This window comes from Apteryx mantelli, chromosome 14, assembly GCF_036417845.1.
Source record: "Apteryx mantelli isolate bAptMan1 chromosome 14, bAptMan1.hap1, whole genome shotgun sequence".
NCBI lineage: Eukaryota > Metazoa > Chordata > Aves > Apterygiformes > Apterygidae > Apteryx > Apteryx mantelli.
The window spans coordinates 8,019,640-8,040,306 of record NC_089991.1 but is presented as its reverse complement, the minus strand read 5'-3'; the positions used below and the strand labels follow the sequence as shown (position 1 = coordinate 8,040,306).

At 48.9% G+C, this 20,667-nt stretch overlaps 1 protein-coding gene across 1 annotated transcript in view; it reads right to left on the bottom strand.

Annotated features, from left to right (window-relative positions):
- The window catches only part of SH3PXD2B (SH3 and PX domains 2B), an 89,155-nt gene that overhangs the window by 21,020 nt on the left and 47,468 nt on the right, over positions 1–20,667 (bottom strand). Inside the window, exons 4-6 of the mRNA XM_067304818.1 lie at positions 16,262–16,338; positions 11,751–11,842; positions 256–281 (exon numbers count right to left, since the gene is read on the bottom strand). Of these exons, the coding sequence (XP_067160919.1) occupies positions 256–281; positions 11,751–11,842; positions 16,262–16,338 (195 nt within the window). The remainder of the gene's footprint in view (positions 1–255; positions 282–11,750; positions 11,843–16,261; positions 16,339–20,667) is intronic.

Below are 20,667 nucleotides of genomic sequence, written 5' to 3'. Positions count from 1 at the left end.
CCTCCCATCAGTCCCGGCTGGAAGGAGGCAGCACCGTCAGGAGGGAGCACAACGAATCCAGGGCAAGCCCCGCAGGATGTCGTGTCGCGATGCCGCAGGGGACGTGGCCCTCACCCCAACAGGGAGCGCAGCGGCGGTGCGCGGCAGCGTCCTCCCCGGGCCAGGCACCCGCACCCAGCTCCAGCAGCAGCTGACCGGGGCTGGCGCCAAAGAGGAGGAGCTGATGAAACAACAGGAGAAAAAAGGAGTCCTTACCAGACTTCTTCTTTCCAATGGGTTCTCTGAAAAAGAGAAAGAAAAAGATCAGCAAAGGGAAGAGGGGAAGTTGGGTTGTTTGTGAAATGACCCATCAGCGCAGTGCAGTGGTTGCAGCGCGGCTCCCATGAAAGCACACTGGGCCTAGTTTTGGCTTTGCCCCGACTCAGCACATGACCTTCCTTAGACAAGTTAATTTTCCCAGGGATGACATGGGGTATAACCAGCCTTGCAAACAGTCCATCTCTCCCCCCCTCCCATTCAGTAATTTAACGCCTTCGTCTTTCATAGGCTGAGGCTCAGTTCTTGGCCTGGTCACCATGGCGGCTTGGTCTGACATCCACAACTCACACTGGGTCACTTGGAAAAGACAGGTGGATAGGGATGATCTGACACAGGATTCAGGAGTGAGGGAAGCCCAAACCCCCAAAACTCTCAACACAGACCACAGCCACCACAGAAATGGCCACCACTTTGAAGACTGCTGAAGAGGGAAATAGTGAAGCTCCTCTGTGTCCTGGGACTCCCTCAGGGACAAGGGTGGGATGGGAAGTGGTTGAGGAAGGGGCAAGCATTTATGCCCCAAAACAGAACAACTCAGTGGAGAGTGTTGTAGAGAAGACGTACACCAGGGTTGTGCAGCAGAAAAAGGTGACCTTCAGGACAGAAGAAGCAGGAGATATTGGTGGTTATGAGGTGAAAATGAGGCAGCTTCAGCACAAGTCCTTTTGCTAAGGACAGTATGGGCAGCACAGCTGTTGAGATGGGTTAGCAACCACAGGTCCTGTTTCCCTTCTCTGGTTGCTAAACTGCCCCAAACCCAGGGCACAAACACAACCTTCTCTAAGCACAATGAAATCTGGGGCATGTCAAGATTAAAAAAGCAAACAATAAACCCAGGAAAAGCATGGGCCAAGACAAGCCTTTAAAAAATCAAGGATACTGCCAATAAGCCAAGACACCCAACTAGCCTGAATTTGAAGCAAATGCACCAACACTGTCACCAGCTTTGACCACAGCTGACCACGTTTCTGAAAAAAACCTCTCAATGCATTTATGTAATTTGCCACTGCGGCCGTGAAATGCTACCATAATCCGCTCCCTATTCGCTTATGGAGGAGACTGTTTTCCTCACTCCTCAAACTCACATGTGTGATAGAGCCAGACCATCCAGCCAAGGCGAAATATTCTGGTATCAGGACATATACACATCAATCTTTGTCACCTCAAGCAAGAGTAACAAGCACAAGAGTAGGCAGTACAGCTTCCAAGGAAGATCACAGTTCACCTGGTGATACGGGGAACCTTCCTCAAGACGGGAATTGCCTGACCTCTGCTAGGAAAGGCGGCTGCACTAGCCCAAGAGCTGCTGAGAGCAGATGGAGTCCTCCTTTTCTAATGAACTCCATTTGCAAAACAATTCCCCCCTCCCCTTCCATTTGTTTTCAGGCCAAGCAGCAAAATCCCTCCATGCTCAGCAAGAAAACAAGCCAAAGCTGGGTTCCACTTTGTTCTCTTTCAAGCTTATCTGCTTCTTTAGAGCATAATTACTGCAGACATTTCACTCCCTTGGAGCAACGGGGTGATGCAGGGACTCTGCTGCCTTCAGAGACCAGCCGTTCATCCTGGCAACGCATTCCCAGTCTGCTCGGTGCAGGCAGAGCTGATGTTGCAGCTCCAGAGGAACCCACAGAAGAGCGCTCTCTGTCCAGCCCAGGCAGGGGAATGAGGTCACCAGGACTGCGCAAGGCGGGAGCCAGGGACAGGGAAAAACACTAAACTGCTAAGTGTGACAAGACCACTTGGCATTGCTGGCTGGTGGTGTGGCCTGAAGCCACAATGAGGGGCTCCGTCTGCCCTTCTCCTGGCCTCCCGTATTCCGAATGCCTACCCAGCAGGCAGGATTTACCTCAATACCCCAACTCGGTCTGCAGAGACAGGTTGGAGGAAGGAGCTGCTCACCCTTCCCACATACAGTGCCCGCCTCACTGTTCCCACAACTGTGCGTGACAAGCTCACTGCCCAGTCCCACTAATATCCCCCATAACCTCTTCTGTGGCCCTCTGAAGAGTTAACTGCTTTTGCTAACAATGCATTATCCTCCCTGTCCCCCTTTCCCTTTGCACCTTAAACTTCCGGACCTTGATTATGGAGCTGTAAATTAAATTAAATGAAATGCAACAAAGATCAGAGACAAATGGGACACTGTACCTAGAAACTGGAGACTATCTGCTAAGTTCAGAGACCAGGGAATTGTGCAGAGACCACCTGAATATGACGTTCCCAGTGCAGAGACCAACAGAGGAATCCACCAGACAGGGTGTCCCAAAGACATCTCCAGACAAAGGTCAAATTGCAGAACTAAATCAGGGTTTATCGATAAGCCCTGGTAAATTCAGTCCTGCTTCAGCTGGCCCCACTGAGTGCTCTGTCCATCCATGCACTCCCTCGCCCTGAGTGCATGCAGACTGGGTGCCCAGCTGCATCTACCTGCAACGGCCTGCTGCCGTGGAGCAATAATTGCTGATGGTGCAAGTTCAAAGGGAGGAAAAGTAAGTCCAGATAAGCACGATGGAGAAAAGCAGGCGGGCAATGCATGCTCTCACTGATGGGAGGGCTCTGATAGAAAGAACTGCAGTTTTCCCCCTTGCCAGCTGCTAAACATATTAATGTAACTCATCCCCCTGTTTCCTTTCACCGGCTGCTGTCTGGGCGAGGGGGCAAGGAAGGAGCTGCAATTTCACTTTGCTGACGGGATGTTCTTGGCAGGAATACAAAGAGCTGCAGGTCTGGACACCAGCAGCTCCAGCCCACCACCTCAGAGGGGACAAGAGCTCAGACAAGACAGGAAACAGCAGTAAACTCCCAGCAGCATCTGCTCCCTCCTCCATTCCCATCAGGGAAAAACACACAGCAAGGGCCTGCATGCAGAGCCTCCTGGAAACCAGGCACTCTAGTCAGAGAAAAAGGAAAGGCCAGTCTGCCTTCTGCTGGGAAACTCATTTAGCTCTCACCTGCGCAACAGCCAAGCTGTACAGATGAACCAAGCAGTCACAGCACATTTACCACAGGGCACCACTACACAGCTGGGAGTATGCGCTGCCAACCAGCCCCACAAAGCTCCCCAAGTCCCCCAGGGGGTAAAACCCAGCACTGTTTCTCCAGCTGCTTCCCAGGACTTTCCCAGTTGCTGGTCAGGAACACTGAAGGCAAGGTTTCCAGCGTAACAGGAGTCGCACTTAAACACTGAGTCAACAAGATGGTATTAGTTGGGGTGTAGTGGGCTCAGTTCAATGTCCTTCAGGCACCTAATAATCCACAGTACACGTGAAAAGAAACTCCTAAGTAGAGAACTTTTAGGACCAATTAATATTCTCCATGCCGCTTCTTTTAGGAAAAAAAAGTTGGGTTTCTCAAGCATCTTGTTCCATGCATCAGACAGCATCTCTGTGGATCCAGTGATGGGAAGGAGCGCGAAGATGGGGAGCACAAGGCTGCAGCACTGGCATCTAGGGAGACAGGTCCAGAACAGACAGGAGGAGGCTGTTCTTCAACAATATGTGGGCAAACTGTTAAACTCCTTACTGCAGGATGCTGTGGACACTAAAAGCCTTCATGGGTTTAAAGGGTAACTGGTCATAATTCAGGCAAGAAATATTAAAAGCTATTACTTATAAAACCAGAAAAACCCCAAGGGCTATGAGAGTGTCTAGAGAAGTGCTGTTACACGCTTGCCCCATTTTAAACTCTCCCAGACATCCACTTTGTTCACGGCTGCTAGGCTAGGCAGCCTGCTGGGTGTGCTCCAGGGAGGTGGCTCTGACGTCGCCGGGTGGCAAAGTCCACCTTCTAGCAGGACTTGTAGGAGGAAGGTGCCCTGCTAGGTAGCAAGTGCCTGGCTGACACACAGCAGAGCGGTCTGAGATATCACGCACCAAAAATGCTGCCCCACAGTCCCTGCCACAGGGAAGTCACAGAGCAGGAGAGATACGGTGGTGCATGAGTATGAGGAACACAACTCTAGCTGTTGCAAAGCCAACCACACAGGACTTGCAATAAACACGCAAGACGTGACAGATCTCAAGTCACCATTCCAAGAAAACATTTCCTGAAGAAAAAAAACTAGCTCCTTGTAAAAAAAAATCCTTCCATAATACAGAAATGTCATCAAAATAGACAGCGGGAGGTAGTTGATCTTATAAGTATTCATCAAGCTTGGAGATATTAGAAGTCTTAGCAAAGTTTATGCAAGCAAGACACTGAGATCTGGGTTACAACAGAGCTCTTATTTAGGAGAACTGGCGGGCTAACACAAATACTCCACAGAACACTGAACAGATCCCCTGTCCCCATACTACAGTCCCGTGTGCTGCCCCTATATCTAACCACTGGAGACTTGTCTAAGCTGAACCCTTTGGGCTCAAAAGGCTGCCCTGTTTAGATAGAAAATCAAGCACCCTATCCATGCAAGGAGCTCTCACTCGAGCATAACGTATTTTTGCACAGTGGCATCAGATATTTATCTCTGCTTGTCATCTAGGAAAGACAGTTCTCATCTGAGAGTGAGGGAGACCAGTATTTTGGAGCTGAGATCTAGTCTGAGCTCCTGGTGAATCTGCACGTAGGCTCCAGCAGAACTGCAAAACAAACAATTCATTATACAAGCTATAATTTGTCTGGATAGCAGGGACACAGCTCAAAAACCACAAGCCAGCAAGCGTCCTTATCCAAACCAACATCTATCAACTCAGGGATCTCTACTTTATCAGCAAAGGCTACTGGAGCGGTTTCCTCCACAGGGCGGCCACTCCATCTTGCAGCAGGGACCTGAGCATCTCCTTTTCCTGTTAAATCACCTGCCAGCTGGCCCAGATTTTTGTGCCCCCTATTACCTCCCAAACACAGGGCAAGGATGACAAGGAAAACTTTTGCTCTGGAAGCACTGGCTGTGAAGTTTGCACTACAAATTCATTGGAACAAGGGAAAGGAACAGATTTGTTCCCTGTTACAGTGCTGGAAACATGCATCTGTCTAGCATCCTTTTCTGCTGCTTTGGACGAAACTCAAATCTTTTAGTTTTATCTGCCAGTACCGTGGCCCCAAGTAGGACCTTTCAATCACACCACATGGAAGAGAAGCATACACAATCAGATCACATCAGGCCCGATTCTCATTTTGGCCCAGTTCTCCCTTCTCTTGATTTATTGGGGCTGGTGAGTGCCTGCAGTCCCTGTCAGGTTGTGTGCTGGAAGCAATCCATTACCGCACTACCATTCCCACTCCCACCTAATCACACATCACCACAACTTCAGTATTCACAGAATAATGAAGGGCTGCTGAAGCTGCTGCAGGCATGACCTCATTAGCAGCATACGCTTTCCTCATCTGCTTGGGCCACAGCTCATTATCATGCACCTTAGATCCCGGACGGCGGCAGGCAGCCCGCATCAATCACAGCCCTTTGCTGCGTCAGCAGCAGCCGGGGCTCAGCCCACCACCGCCTCCCAGGGCCGTGGCTTCTGCTATCTCCATTCTCCCTCTCACAGCAGCTTCCTCTGGCACACGGGATGGAGGAACGTGGTTACTCCCTCTGCACTTGGTCCTCCACCCCAGCAACGAAAACATCCAGAGCAGCAGAGCTGAACGGCCTTTGAAACACTCCAAAATCCTCTCTCTTTAGCCGAGGGCTGTTTGGGAGAAATAACAGGAACGCAAGCTGAGGATGTGAGCTCAGAGGGTGCCCACGTTTACATAAAGGAAGGAAGAAAATCATTTTTAAAAGCTGTCCCAGGCTTCAGCTGCTCTCAGCAGCCCTGCTGCAAGTGGAATTTGCCCAGGATGTCTTTGCCCAGAGGAGATGCAAAGCTGCAGTAGTACAAGGCAGCCAAAATGATGGTGACATGCTGCTGCTGCCCCAGGGGGGACACAGAAATCCAGCAAGCCAAGCATGTGGGAGGAAGGAGAAGATACAACATTCTCAAATAAGCTGGGACAAAGAATGGAGGAGAGGCTGCTCCTCATGCCAGGTATATGAAAACTGGAGTGAAACTCAACTTTTGCTGAGAGTGGAAACAAATCTGTCCAGCTTCTGCTATCTGGTAGCAAACCAGGGGCCCTCCAGGTAAACGTGGAGGGACCCTGGTCAAATAATGTTCAGATTTCTAGGCAGGTAGATTTGAATCACAGGTCAGCGCCTTGGATGAAAATCAGGAGGCTTTGTGCTTGCGTACAGCTCAGTGTCGGAGTTAGAAGATACCACTGGAATCGAAACACAGTCTATTGATGCTTCCTCTGTATCTTCAATGTCTTTTGCATGTATAGCGATAACCCATGGCAACATAAGCTGCAGGCACCAAGCAGAGCTGCAGGAGTGCTGGGAAGTTTGTGAAGATATCCTCTGCTGGGAATGGTACCTGAGATCGTACACCAGTGTAAGAGGGTGAACACTTGCCGGTCTGGGCTGCCACTACACTTCTTGTCAGAAATGAGCAGGTAACCTAGCCCAAGAGGCAATCTTGTAAAGCTGAATGCAATCCTGCAGCAACACTGCTCCCAGGAAACTCAGCAGCTGCCAGCTAAGTCACAGGTAGAGAAAGCCACCAGGTTTTGCTTAAAGAAAACAGCTCTGAGATCAGCTGAACTGGGAACCAGCAGCCAAGCTAGTCTGAGCACTGCATTTCCAGGAGGATGATTGCTTGAGGAGGTTTCTCATTCACCTGCAGACCAAGCAAGTTAGATTTGGGGTTTCTCTGCTTCCCGCCACAACACAGCCCACCTAGCAAGCTAAAAGCACTGCATATATCTTGTCTCAAATACACCTATTGGGTGGCAGCGACAAGAACCAGTGCCAGCTGGGAAAGCCAAGTAACCTCAGCAAACAGCGAGGAGCAGACCTTGAAGTTTGCCTGCCAAACTCCTCGCTTTAGTCTCCACAGACTGGACGGGCAGACGGGCACAGATCTAATCACACGATCTGCAGCCTCGGATGAGATATGTACTCCATCCACCCCAGCTATCATCTGATTTTGTAAAGGTCACGAGCTGTTAAAAGGCCTTTAAAGCATGCGTGTGCCTGGAGTGCTGCCCCGCTCCAGGCCTGTGCTAAGCCTCCCTCAGCACGTCCTTCTGGTGGCCAAGGAGCACAAGCCGCCCATCAGCCCTGCCCTCCCTTTTCAGAAGACCTGCTGAAGACAGACACATAAGGAAAAAGCTACTTTACAGAAGGAAATGAGGAATTTACATCTTTTAAAGAGAACAGTATCTCCTGAAGCCAGTAGCTTTCAAACTGTGAATCCACAGGTCCCCAGAGGGAGAAAGGAGAGACGTATGAGGATGCATTTTAAGAGTGTTAACAGATAGTAAATTTGCTCTGCAGGTGCCTGTACCTCCACCGGAAAAAAAAAATCAGGCATTCATAAACTAAAAGCTTGAGAATCACAACTTTAAGCACCTTCTTTATGATGGGATGCCCAGCTACTGAAAATAAAACAGCCCCTTAAAGAAATGTCTCTCCCACAACTAGGTGTACCTACAGCGTGCAAGACAGGCAGCTTTGCAGGCTCTGGGAAGTCTTTGGACGACTCCTCTTTCCCCCTTGCTTCCCGCTTATATAGTCCAGAAAATTATTTAATAACCTTTTAGCACACTGCTTCACTACAGAGTTAACCTGGGCTCCTGCACGTTGGAGAGCCGAAATTCAGCTGGCAAAGAGAGTTCGCAGCTGAATGCCTTGACTCAGCAATGGCTTTGAGCCCAGGAGTTCAAACTTCCCCAGCCCTATTGCAGAAGCTCTCTGCTGCAGCTAAAAACTGCTTTTAAATTGAAAAAGGGCGGTGAGGGGGGGAAGAGTACACATAGCAATTTCCCACCTCAACAGCCGAGCATCCTGCTGCTGGTCTGACCTGCTGAGATATGCTGGGAGCAGGAATTTGATGATTTCTCTCCTTTGAACACTACAGTTTTCACAGGGCTTCCACCCAACACTGGGGAGAAAAATCCCGCATGCCCATAGATTGCTAAGTTTCAGGAGGATTTCTCTTTTCATAACCATTTCTCTTCTCCCACCAAGAGCTCTGAGAAACCACCTTTTCCCGAATTTAACCAATCCCTCAGGATTACAACCCTACTCCTATACATCACTGGGCAGCCCTCTGAGGTGAAATGAGTTTAGTTATCTCAGTCCAGAACTTCCCGGATAGGAATCCACATCATAAAAGCCACCGGTTGTCACTGCTGGTGGAAACACCATAGCCTCAATCCACCATCCTTTTTGAAGTGGCCCCTCCAGGAAGAAGGATGCTGGAAAGCTGGCGAGCATGTGGAGGGGATGGAGCAAGGCCTTCACCCCCTGCTGCATCCCCAGACTGCTAGAGACTCCTGTCTCAGCTTTGCTTCAGGCTTTGATCTACTGCTGAACTGGAAGCAACGGGAGAAAAAGGATGCACAAAGGCTGCATTTGACTCTTTCCCTCCCTGTTCAGTCCCTTTCCACTCAATCTCCCTTTGCATGTGCCAGAAGGAGGGCAGGGGGTTGTAAAACAGGCCAGAGATTGAAGAAAGCTAATATACAGCTTACAGGGCTGGAAACCAGCTGTAAGTTGTTTTTGGTGGTGCTCTCGACGCTGGCAGATGGGCACTGAAGAAAACTGAACTGCAGGAAAGAACAAGGAAAGCCCTGAATTGGAGGAAAACAGACAGCAGAGGAGCACGGAGATAGATGTGCGGGCTGTCCAACCTCCTCCTTCCATTCTCAAGCGCTGCCAAATCCAAGAACTAAATTCAGCCTTTGCAGTTAAACACAGAGCTCCACGGACCGCAGCGAACTGCAACGCCTGACTCTGGAAAGTGGTTTCAGTTCCCAGGGTGATGCCAGTTGGGTGGATTCTCCACCCACGCCACAGGGAAAACAAAACAGACGGGAGGTACAGCACAGCCCCCAAGGCACAGCCCTTCACCGCGGGGCAGCCTCTGCTGCCCCAGGAGCTGCTGCGAACTGGGACAGCCCCGAGCCACCAGGCCGAGGAGCTGGAGCTCTCGCCCAGGCAAGGGACGCGGAGGCAAGGGGAGCAGGAAGCCTGCCGGCCCCGGTGCCGCTAGAACGACTGCTTGGCTTGGCAACGAGCATGCTGACCAGTCCTTTTTTGCTCCCCCATTCCTGCCTTTCAGCCACCCAGCATAAAAAGCTGCCTTTTTTCACTCTGTTCATGGCCTGGCTCCCTTTCAAATTCCCAGAGAAAAGTATTTATCTGCTTTATGAATGATGACATCCGGCCAAACCCCAGACACGCCATCACGTCTGATCAAGCCCAGCCGTCTATCATAGTTCTCGTATCGTTATTGGTAAGCTGGCAGCATGACAGCACTCAGGGCTAGGGAAGTGGCTCCCACCAATCTCTCCAGAGGAGAGAGTCAAGGACTTTTATTAATTAGCATTTTGAATTGTAGCTAATACATACCCCTCCAGCATTCAGGCTGGGATATGAAACACAACAGAGATGTCCTTGAGACACTGTGGCATTTTGCTGCTGGAGGCAAATGGACAAGAGTCACCCGCTAATTCCTGTTCGGTCCTGCAAACCCACCTCTCCTCCCGGAGAGGAGCCGGCAGCCAGAGGGAGCATGACCCACTGTCAGATTCAATGTTGCATCCCTGGCTCACCCGTCCAGCGTGGCCATGGCCAAACACTCACAAACACAAAGCAACTGCAGTGAGCTCCCTGTGCATGTGGGAGCTGCTCAGCAGCCGCACAAGACCCTGCAGGAAGTATCCAAGGATGGACCTTGTGATGGACACGCTCCTGTGGGATTATACTTTGGGCTGGTGCCTCTCTTCTCCTTTCCTGGTTAGTTTTGCTGGACGCTGCCTGGGGAGACGCAGTCCACAGGGCAAGGCAGTGATGTGGACACGTGCAGAGCACCAGAAGCAACAGCTTCAAACACAGGCGAGCACAGCGAGGTGCACCGTTCTGGGGGCTGACGCGCAGGGTGCCCCAAGGGTGTCCCGGGGGGCCTCCACACCTGAATTTCCTCCATGTTCTGGCTACAGCCTCCACCCTGCCTGATTTCATGCCAGTGCCTGGCTCAGTCTACAAGACAAAAGTATGGGTCACAAGAACGGGTGCAAGACTGAAGGTGGGGAGGGCCCTTCGATCTACCATGTGTGACGGTGCCTCAGCTACAGACTGGTTCAACAGGTGCCTCCACGTGCAGAGCAGCTCATCACCCTCTTGTGCAGAGCTTGAAGGCTCACGCACAGGCAGGCCCCAGGCCCCACACCACCCCAGGGGCTGCTAACCCTGCAGTACCCCCCCACCCAACGTCCTTGCAAGCTCATCTTTGCCTCGTGTCTCTTCCCTGCTCCCGAGCTGCCGCATTAGCTGAAGGACAACAGAGAGGGTGGCAGGTTAAGTGGTGAGCGCTAGCTGGGGTGGGATGGACGAGAACGCCAGCCGACAGCAAGCGATTAGTTAATGGGCTCCGGGGCCCTCAGACCAATTTCATCAAGTGACTGCTAGCTGCAGAAGGAATGACAACAGGCCAAGCAAATAGAAATGGGAGCCAAAAGAGGCAAGCGGGGAGGGGGCGGAAGGGAATTAAGTGAGTGAATAAAAAAAAATCTACAACCCAGGGAAAAATATAATCCACACAAGCATAACACTTAGCTGGAGACCTGAAAGACTCAGTGTTCCTTCTCAGAGGAGAAAAACAAAATCCTGTTATCTACTTCCACACCCTTCCAATACAGAACGATGTCAAATCAATTTACTGCCTTTCCTTGCACAATTAATCAAGCTTCTTCCGTTGCTCAACCTTTGGTAGAGCTGCACATAGTGTCACATGCGGCATAAAAAGAGAGAGCAGCATAGCAGGAGACGGAGGCGGCTGGTCAGATTTATGCTGCTTGTGATTAATAAGAGATGGGTGGCTCCTGGCCAAAGTAGCTCATAGTCACAAGACTTATAACCACATAGGGTTGCGTAAGGCACGCGAGATTCCTTGCAAAGGTTCCTTGTTTTGAATGGAAAGCAAGAGTCAGGAGTGTTGTTATGGATGGCTCACAGAAATGGCTAAGGGAAGGAGCCTTTCAAAAGAGGCAGAGGCTGTTAGGAACAGAAAGTCAGTTCCAACTTGGCAGTTTCCATGTGAAATGAGGCTTTTCAGACTGACCATGTTTTTACTAGCAGTAAGTGGCACTGTGGCTGGCTCAGGGGAGAAACCAACATTTCATGGGGTCCCAGAGAAGCGCTTCCACTTCCCCACTGGAGAAGGCTACGCTTGGAGTCAGCTGAGCATGCAGAAGTGTCCAGATGAAACTGCACAGCCCCCTTTCCCTCTCCAAGGATATCATGAAAGCATCCACATCCCAGATCTGTGAGTTGCGAGGGGATCTGTCTATGAATGCCAGACTCACTTACAGAGATCGGGGAGCTCAAAGTAGTTTGCATTTCATTGCTGCCCCGGCAGTAGTTCTGAGGAGCCACTGCCCAACCAACTTACTCTTTGGGGGGAGTCAAGTCGTCGGGTCTTGTCTCAAAGAACTGAAGAACCTCCTCACACTGAGAGATGTAGGGAGGCAGCTGGATCAGAGCCTGTGGATGAAACAGAGACACCAGTGACACGAAGCACGGCTCTCAAGAGTAGGCAAGGAACCGAGCGAGGACTGGCCTTCGGATCGCAAGGGACAAAGTCACAGTGCTGAAAAGCTTGGCACATACCCGGTTCCCAGCAAACAGGGAGCACAGAGCCAGGGAGGGGACAGCTATGGCAAATACACACCAGAATGGGGCAAGCCACACAGAACACACAGTTGGATCACAACTAAAGACTAAAGGGGGATAAGCAGAGACTGCCCAAGCCCATCTTAGGCCTGCTCTAGCCTGTCGGACAGACATGTCCTTGCAGCGTAGGAGTCATGGGGCTGCCCATCCTGACCACCACTCACCCAGCTACAGCAGGGCTCCATTTCCCACAGCTCCCAGCAGCACTGTGTGCACGGAGCCGTTTTTCCTCTGGGAAGGACAAGCAGTTTATACACGGGACATTCTCATTCCCATCAGTTCTGACTACCACATCACAGAAATTGTCTGTTGGGCAATGACAACTCCAGAAAAGGCAAAGAGAGAAGGCAGGGGAGGCAAAAGAGCGGAGACCAGCTGGTCAGGGCAAAGGCTGGAAGGCTGCTACTCATGCTAGCGGCAGGAGTTCTAAGCTGCCTCTGTGCCTCCCCTTTCCCTTCGAGGAAGTCTTTTGCAAAAAGACAGGCTTCAAAGGTGGGACTTGCAGGGTGAGAGTGTGAGCGATTACACCACGGTGTTTGTGGGAGCTGGGGGGACAATGCCTGGAACACCAATATTAGCTTTGGGCCAGAGCCATTGCAGATGCCTTCCAATTCGGACTGTAGACGAGGTGGAAAGACTGTGCCAGGAAGGTGGGGTGGGAGCAAACACCAGTGCAGAGTGCACTGCTCTGATTTCTGCTCATGGGAGGGAATGGAGGCCGTGATGGAGGTGACTGCAAAAAGTTAAAAGAAGTTGAAGAAGGAAGATCTGGAAGCAGGGACCAGTGCTGCAGCTCTGCTTCCCAAGCTGGAGCAGATATTTGACTAATTTCCTATATAATTCCCTCTCCCCTCCACTTGCTGTCACAGCAGTCTTGTGACACAAGTGTGGGCAGACTGTGAATCTCTGCTCACTTCTGTACCAGAGACAAAGCCACATATGCAAAGCCCTGGGGTTACCACACATATCAGATGTGGCTCCACACTGACCTAATTGCGGGCCCCCAAAAGCCCTTCCAGCCATTCATCGCCCAGTCATTCACTGGCAATACAGCAGACAGTCAAACCACTAATCAGGGGCCTGCTGCAATCAAGATCATGTGAGAAACAGGAGAGAAAAAAGCTACTCGCTCCCTGGCTTTGGGGTGCATGAATGGCTATCCAGCAGACCAGGTTTTCACAGATGCCATTTCCATGTGGATGCCACTCCTCAAGTACCGAGCATCTTGTGATCTAAACAGTTTCCTCTTTTTGTGCCAGAAATGCTCTGGATCCGTGGCCTGGAGAAGGTTCTCTATCTTCCGATAGCAAGGGATGACAACAGAAAACACCCTGCACTGGGAGGACAAAAAGCAAGGGCCACAGCTCATTTTTCAGGACACCTTGAAGCAAGCCCACCCAGTCCTGACTCACTTGACACAGCGGTGGCTGAGTCAAGCAAGCCCACCCTCCCACTGGGGAGGGCAACCAGTGCAGGGCTTGAGTCCACGTTGCTGGAGGCACAGCAAGTCACCTGCTCTGCCACCTGCAAGCCTGAGGAGAAAGGCCGTTTACCAAAGACAGACAGGTCTTATCGGATTGAAATCCATTTTCCAGGGGGTGAGAAAGGATTATTCTCTAGCAGGGCTTTTTCTAGAGGTCTGTCCAGTCTTGTAGGGACAGAGCATCGCACCACCACAACTCTTTCATCTACAATCAAACCAAGACTTCTTCAAAATCCCTTATACTGGAGGAAGGCAGTTCCCACATTCAGGGGAAAATGTAGAACATAAAGAGAATAAACTGGAGCAACAGGAAAAAATTTCAGACCTCCACTGCCCCTCCTAGTCAGTCCTACGGTACAATGAGTCCTTTGAAAACGCAGCTCAGAACTGGTTACTCTTACCAGCTCTGATTGTTTTGCTGCTTTTCTTGGACCTTACTTTAGATTGCCCAGGTTTTCAGCAAGGAGGGAGTCAGAATAGAGCCCTTCTCTGAGTCCAGCAAGAGCACTGCCTTACGAAAGCAGCGGTTCCTTCCCTCACTCCCCTTGTCTACTTCTGCCTTGAATTTCCCTGGCTTTCTTTCCCAGGCTCTCTCAGAGTGAAGAAAACCCACTTCCCTCCCAGAAGAAAATGCAAAAACTTTCCTACACAGTATTTTGTGGGAAATTGTTTACAACATTTTCATTTAACTCTCAATTCTCACTAAGCAGCGCCACGTGCACAGCAAGCTAGAAGAGGTTTTGTATTTCTTTTGGCCAAGGGTGGATTCTCATAGCACGTGCACAGTCCACCTCCGACAATAAATATGCCAGGGAGAGATGGCAGGGGCTCTGCACCCGAGACCTGCAGCCCTATGTGCCCACAAGGAGAAGTCTCTCTACTCCCTCTTGCTCTTTGCTCATTCCAAGTCTCTACGGCTGTTCGGTCCCACATCCACCTTCCATCTCAGCAGCAGCTTTACAGCTAAGTAGCAGAAATGGGAAGGCCTGGCATGGGGGGCATTTTATTACTTGGTAACGCATTAACGGGAGGAGGAGAGAGCTGCTCTCTAAGTAGGTCATATAACATCAGCCATTCTGCTCCAGTTGCTAAGTCAAACGGATTCATTATATTTCACGCCATTAATGGCATCATTCTGAAACACTCAGCTACAGCCTGTTATCACTCAGGGATTTTTCCTTCTCTAAAATTCAGTTTAAGGCTGTGTGTGTGTGTCGCTGGCACACTTGAGTGACTCGGAAAACAAGGGGCTGATCACACTTGCCTGGAGCTAAGCAGTTAGCTGCACCCTGAGCTTCACCCAGGTTGCTCCCTGTTTAGACCACTGGTTCCAAGCACACCTTGCACCACCTCTCTGTCACTCTGCTCTTACCTACTAACCTGACCCTCAATAATTTTCACCTGCAGCCCCACTGCAGACCTGTCAAGACACATTCATTAATTCACCTTTATCCTGGTACTTGTTATTCCGGGCACAGCATTCCTTCTATAGGTCTGGCTGAGTCCCAACCCACAGTCTCTCCTGCCATGCAAAGTCCTAGGCCACAGTCATTACTATAGTATCTGAGTGCCTTCCACACCTAAGGAATGTGACTAACATTTTGCTGTTTCCCCATCTTCTCCCTGGGGGTTTGCAGGTTTCATGTATGCTTTCAATAGCATTCAGACTGTGTTTTGGAAGTACTGGTTCTACTTACAGATCATTTCATGGCTGCTGCAAGTACTAGTGCACTTCTTTGACATGATGAGATGTGGCGCATCGGCATATACTGGCTGATTTCAATCACTGTACTTTATTTGAGTGAAAATAATTTTTTGTGGACTTTAATATTTTGGGTTTCTTTCCAGAAAAATCACCCTAACAACATAATTTGCCTTATACTTAAGCACAGTCTTCTATTCATAAAAATATGGAGCAGATTATCATAGGCTTATAGGGAAAAGACATGGACAATCAGTTGTATTTTGCCTCTATGGAGAGATGATCTCTGTTGGCTCCCAGTAAGTTTCTACAGGTACAAGGCAACTTATCCTGAGCAAATAACTTACAGTGGTTGCCACACCTGCAGGAACTCAATGAGAGGTAAATGAAAACTCCAAATGGCTGAGGGTGCACGAGCTGGGCTAACAACAAGCAGGTATGGGAAGCAAGAGCATGGGGAAAGGGAGGTGAAGGTGCAGTAGACAAATGGGGACTGGGTTGCATTATAATTGCAACTTTTGGAGAAACATAGGATAGTCCTATGTGTACACACGCATCAGAGTATTATTCAACTTCAAAGAAACACGCCTGGAACGTGGAGATATGTAATGGCTGCATGTGAGTTTACGCCCCAGACTGGGATCATCTCACCAAGAAAGTGCTGTCTCCTACATAAAACAGCAGATCCCATCAGAAGGGGAAGGAACTGCTCCCCGAGAAACCAAGTCCTTCAGGCCTAACTTGAGAAAGAGAGGAAAAGAAAGTGACAGCAAAGCAGCATGGTGGGAGCTGGAGTGGAGCTGGGCTGTCCTGCACACAGCACGTGCAGGCCTCCGAGCCCGCAGCGCTCATCACATGGTATGAAAGGAGCATCAGTGGGAGGCTGTCTCATCACAGGAGTACAAAAAAAAAGGTTTTATAGTGAGGGATAGCCCACACTTCCCATTTTCCCAGCACCAGCACACAGTTATGTTCTGTCAATAGAACAGTATCCAGCCTCCTCAAAGTGGTGTCATCTTTGATTGAAGCTAGAAACCTCCCTTACCTTGCAGTATTCATCAATAGGTATCAGACGCTTGACCGCAACATCCCGGATATGACTTCGGCGGAAGAGGATCTTCCCTGAAACAGGAGAAATGAACAGAGAAGAGCAGGTCAGCAAGATGCTTCCATTCAGGTATCATCTCTTTTGAACCACTTTGTCAAGATCTATTCCCTACATATCCTGTTCTAGCCAACAGCACCTTACCTATACAGAAGCAGATTCCCTCCCATGGATTAAATACCTTATTAAAGTGCATTTAAAATGGCAAGCATATTTAGGGGGAGGGAGAAGGAGGAAGAAACAATTACCAGCAAGCTACATTCCCGTCTTCCCTCATCAATGGAGCTTTTCTCCACGTGGCGAAGACGGAAGAACAGCTCCTATCAAAGCAAGTGCCTGACACCTCGCAGTCTGCTGGCGTGCAAAACCAGAGGCTGCACCAGTCACACACGCTGGACTGCAGTTGCAGACTCATGGCTGTACAGGTCAACTGACAAATGGAAGCGCTTGCCCAGAAAGCAGACGTCCTTGGAAAGGACAGTGTGGTCCTTAGCCTTGCTCCAGGCCTCAGCTTCTGAGCTCGAGGCATTCGAGCCTAGTGTGGTTAGAAGCCAAGCCAGAGGGCATCTCTCTGTGCAGCTTCAGTGTCGAATCAGTCCTTGAAGCCACAGCCTTAGGATTGCAGCTCTGAGTCAGACCTATAGGATTTTCCTTCCTGTCTGGGGTTTATTTTTATTCTCCATTAATGGAATCCTCTTGCCACTTCATTTCCTCCCCTCTTACTTGTGGTACAGGCCTGTTCCCTTTGAAGTCTAATGAGTCCTAAATGCTTCAAGCTGCTTTCACAGAGAACAGCCTCTCTGGCATTTAACGAGACAAAAGTCATTAACAGACAGTGAAAAAGATACATATATAGACTGAGTGATCAAAAGGTCTGGTACGTGGTAGGATTTCAGACTGGCACTTTCCAAAGCACCAGGAATATATACTAGCACTGCTTTGCAATACAATAAGCTAAAAGACGGTGTAGGGAGAGGGTAATAAAGTTCCCTCAAGCTCCTCCTGACATCTTCCATATGCCGGGAAAGAGTCACCTCTTTTTGTCCCTGCTTGGATTTCTAACCACAACATCATACCCACTGAGACCGATGTGTCTGTCCATGCAACCCCTTCCCTTATCAGGGGGCAACAGTGGGCAACCCAGAAGCCAAACTCCTCTCATAACCAAACATCAACACGCTCTCTCTGCAAAGAACATCAGAAAAGGCAAAAGCACTCTGGAGAGTCGCACAGCCCTTAGCTGTACCATAGCTAGCTCCAACCCCTGCCCAGCCTTTGCAGGAGCCAAGGCATTGCGGAAACCGGAGGCTCGGTGATACCAAGATACCTGTGAACAGATGTGTCAAAATGACCACGTCTATCATGATTTTTAAAACCAGGGCTGTGTCACCACTCTGCTGCTTCCTGAATTGTCCAAGAACTGGAATATGCATGACTTCTGCAGCCTGCCAACACATTTTTTTAAGCAGAGATGAACTAAAACAACCCAGCTTCAGCATGTAAGGAGTATGAATCAGAACTTTATGGAGGAGCCAAATCCCCTATTAGGCTCAGTTAATGCAGAATGCCTTCAAAACTGGACTGTCAAAGGGAGCACATAGCACTCGTAATCAGTATTAGCTCTATACTTGCCCTCCAGTGAAATTCAAAGGGTCAGATTGTCTCATACCAGAAGGATTGCTTCTCATTTATGTCACGCTGACTGCGAGGGGCTGAGATGTTCACGGTGGGAAACGCTCTGCTCTGAAATGCATTCCTTTTTGCAGCCTGCCAGAGCCACGTCTGGCAGTCTTCATGGTACAGTGAAATAAAAAATGCCCTTCTGTGCAAGCTGTCCTTTTGTTTCTGAGGATCAATAGCCTGGGAACAGAACTTGTCTGGAAAGACTGGGAGGGAAAGGGAAGCGACAACCAGCCCGGAGCTCCTTTCCTTGCCTCTAGCAATTATTTTCCAGCAGGCAAGCAAACGATCAACTGATTTCCCCTCTCATGAGGTATCATGGTGTACTTTCTGCATGGTTTTCTATTTGAACAATGATATCTAAAAAGATGAATGGATCACAATAATTTTATTGCCAATTGTAAGGAATAGCTGTATTGTTTTTAAGTGTGCCAAGATGAAATCACTGATGGGTGGGTACATTATAAATTTCTAAAATAACAAACTCTGGGTGTGGGAATACTTAAACGTTTAACGAACAGATGCTAGTGAATAATAATAATAAAAGAGTATAGTTATGGGGAATAAATACATCACAACAAATGAAGTGATAAGAAAGTTTATTTTCTAACAAAAAGCTGTTTTTTAACAAAAAGCCTAATTAACAAAACTGCAGACCCTGCCAGTGCTGCCAAATATGGCTATAAAACCTTGACTTGAAGAGCAAGAGAGCAGGAAACTACTTTCCTCCTGGAAGGGAAGGATGGACAACTTGCTGAGTCAAGGGGATGCAAAGGCAGAAACCCTGGGCACATCTTCCTTTGACCATATCTGCAAAACATGAGTAACTGCTGCCACCAGGGCTTTTCGCGTGGCTTAAGACTATCTAATGCAGGGGAAATGCACGATGTCATTCATCTCGTATCTGCATCCTTCATTGCTTTAGCTCCAGGGGATACAGTGAAGGCAACGGTGCCAGTCACTCACATCTGCTTCTAAGCACCCTCTGCTTTGTACACTTTTTTGGCTGCCTCTAGGAGCCTGTAACAACTCTTAGCCTGGTAGCTGGCAGGCGAAGGCATGCAGAACAGGAGGAAGAAACATCAGCACCGAAAGATGCCATCAGAAAAGTGGGGAAAGCCCCTGGGGCTGAATTACTTTCAGCAAAGTCTCACAGTTGGCTGGACTGTTCCCACAGTAATTCTGCAGCATGAGAGTTGCAGAGTTACAGCAAGGGGAGAGCAGACTTAGCAGCCTTCGTGTTATCTAGCAAGACAAGGGCAATGACAGTCGTGATGCAACTGTTTAGATCCTTGGCTCCTGCATGCCTGCAAACTCAGCAAAATTACTCCAGTAATAACCACCACCTTGACCTTTTGTGTAAGAACATCCTTGGATAAGATTCACTTTAGTCGCTGTTTAATCCTAACATCCTCATAGCAGTGCTCCTACCCTCAGCATCAACATCAGCATGAGAAATACAAAGAGGAAAATGGGGGGGAAGATAATTTAGCAAGTCTCTCTCATTAGTGGTTTTATTTTATGAGCTGGTAAGGACGTACTGCCACAGGATCCACTTCACTAGCTCCTCACTCTTCCCACAACTCAAGCACTCAGAGGGCTGAAAGGAAACGATTAGATTTTCATATTTACCTATCAACAAGGTTATGCACTTGTAATCAGAGCAGAGTCTCCTCCTTGTTAGCACAAGAAGAGGTACTGCACAAGAAAATGCAGTAAAACATACTGTCCATTATCCATACAAACAAAGTATGAGAAGTGGATTGAACTTTTATCACCTAGGAATGTGCCAAGTAAGTTGATTTTGGAAAAAGAAGATGGAGGGAAGGCACCACTACGGAGTGACTGCCCTCACAAGTCTCCGAGCCTCAGGGCGAAGCACCCCAGACCACAGGGCATACTGCCTGCTCTATCTGGGCCTTAAAAACTAGAAAATGCCTACAGCAGGAAAAAAGTGGTCCCTCTGAGGAGGACAACGGGTCTGAAGACACTCTGTGCACACGTTCCAATTTAGAAAGTATTCTTTCTTCAGTTTTATACATTATACAACACTTTGGTAATTACATTTGTGAAGTGCTACGTTACATCCATATAAATATAGCTGCACTAAAGCATTGCACCTGCTTTGATTTACATTTGTTACTTCCTTTCACAGCAGCAGTTAGGTGTTTTGCAGGCATCTGACTGGTAAGCGTTACCTGGAAGTACTGTAATTCTCCATCAGCACTTTGACTGAAGAAGTTTGACCAACGCAACTCACCCTTTACAGTTGGAAGGAATAAAACCAAAAAGGAGAGAGCTGAAATCAATGCAACTCCTTAAAAAAAAAAAAATCAAAGCAAATGAAGCCTCTCTTCACTGATCTTCAGTGCAACAGTGGGAGGACATTCCCTGTGATATCTCCCCTTATATCACGTTTCATACATTTATTGATTGGTTACAGCTGCTGGGGAGAATTAGGCAAGGCAGATTGGTTTATTATTGTAGGACTGCTTTGGAGTAACAGGGATTAGTTTTATTTAGAAAAAAGTAAACCACCAGAAAAATTTACCCCAAGAGGACATCAGAGTCGAAATCAAATTTCACCACCCAAAAATAATAAAAATATCTAGCTCTCTATGTAGTGCTTTCCAAAAATCTCCAGGTCCTTTAGACGTGACCCAGAA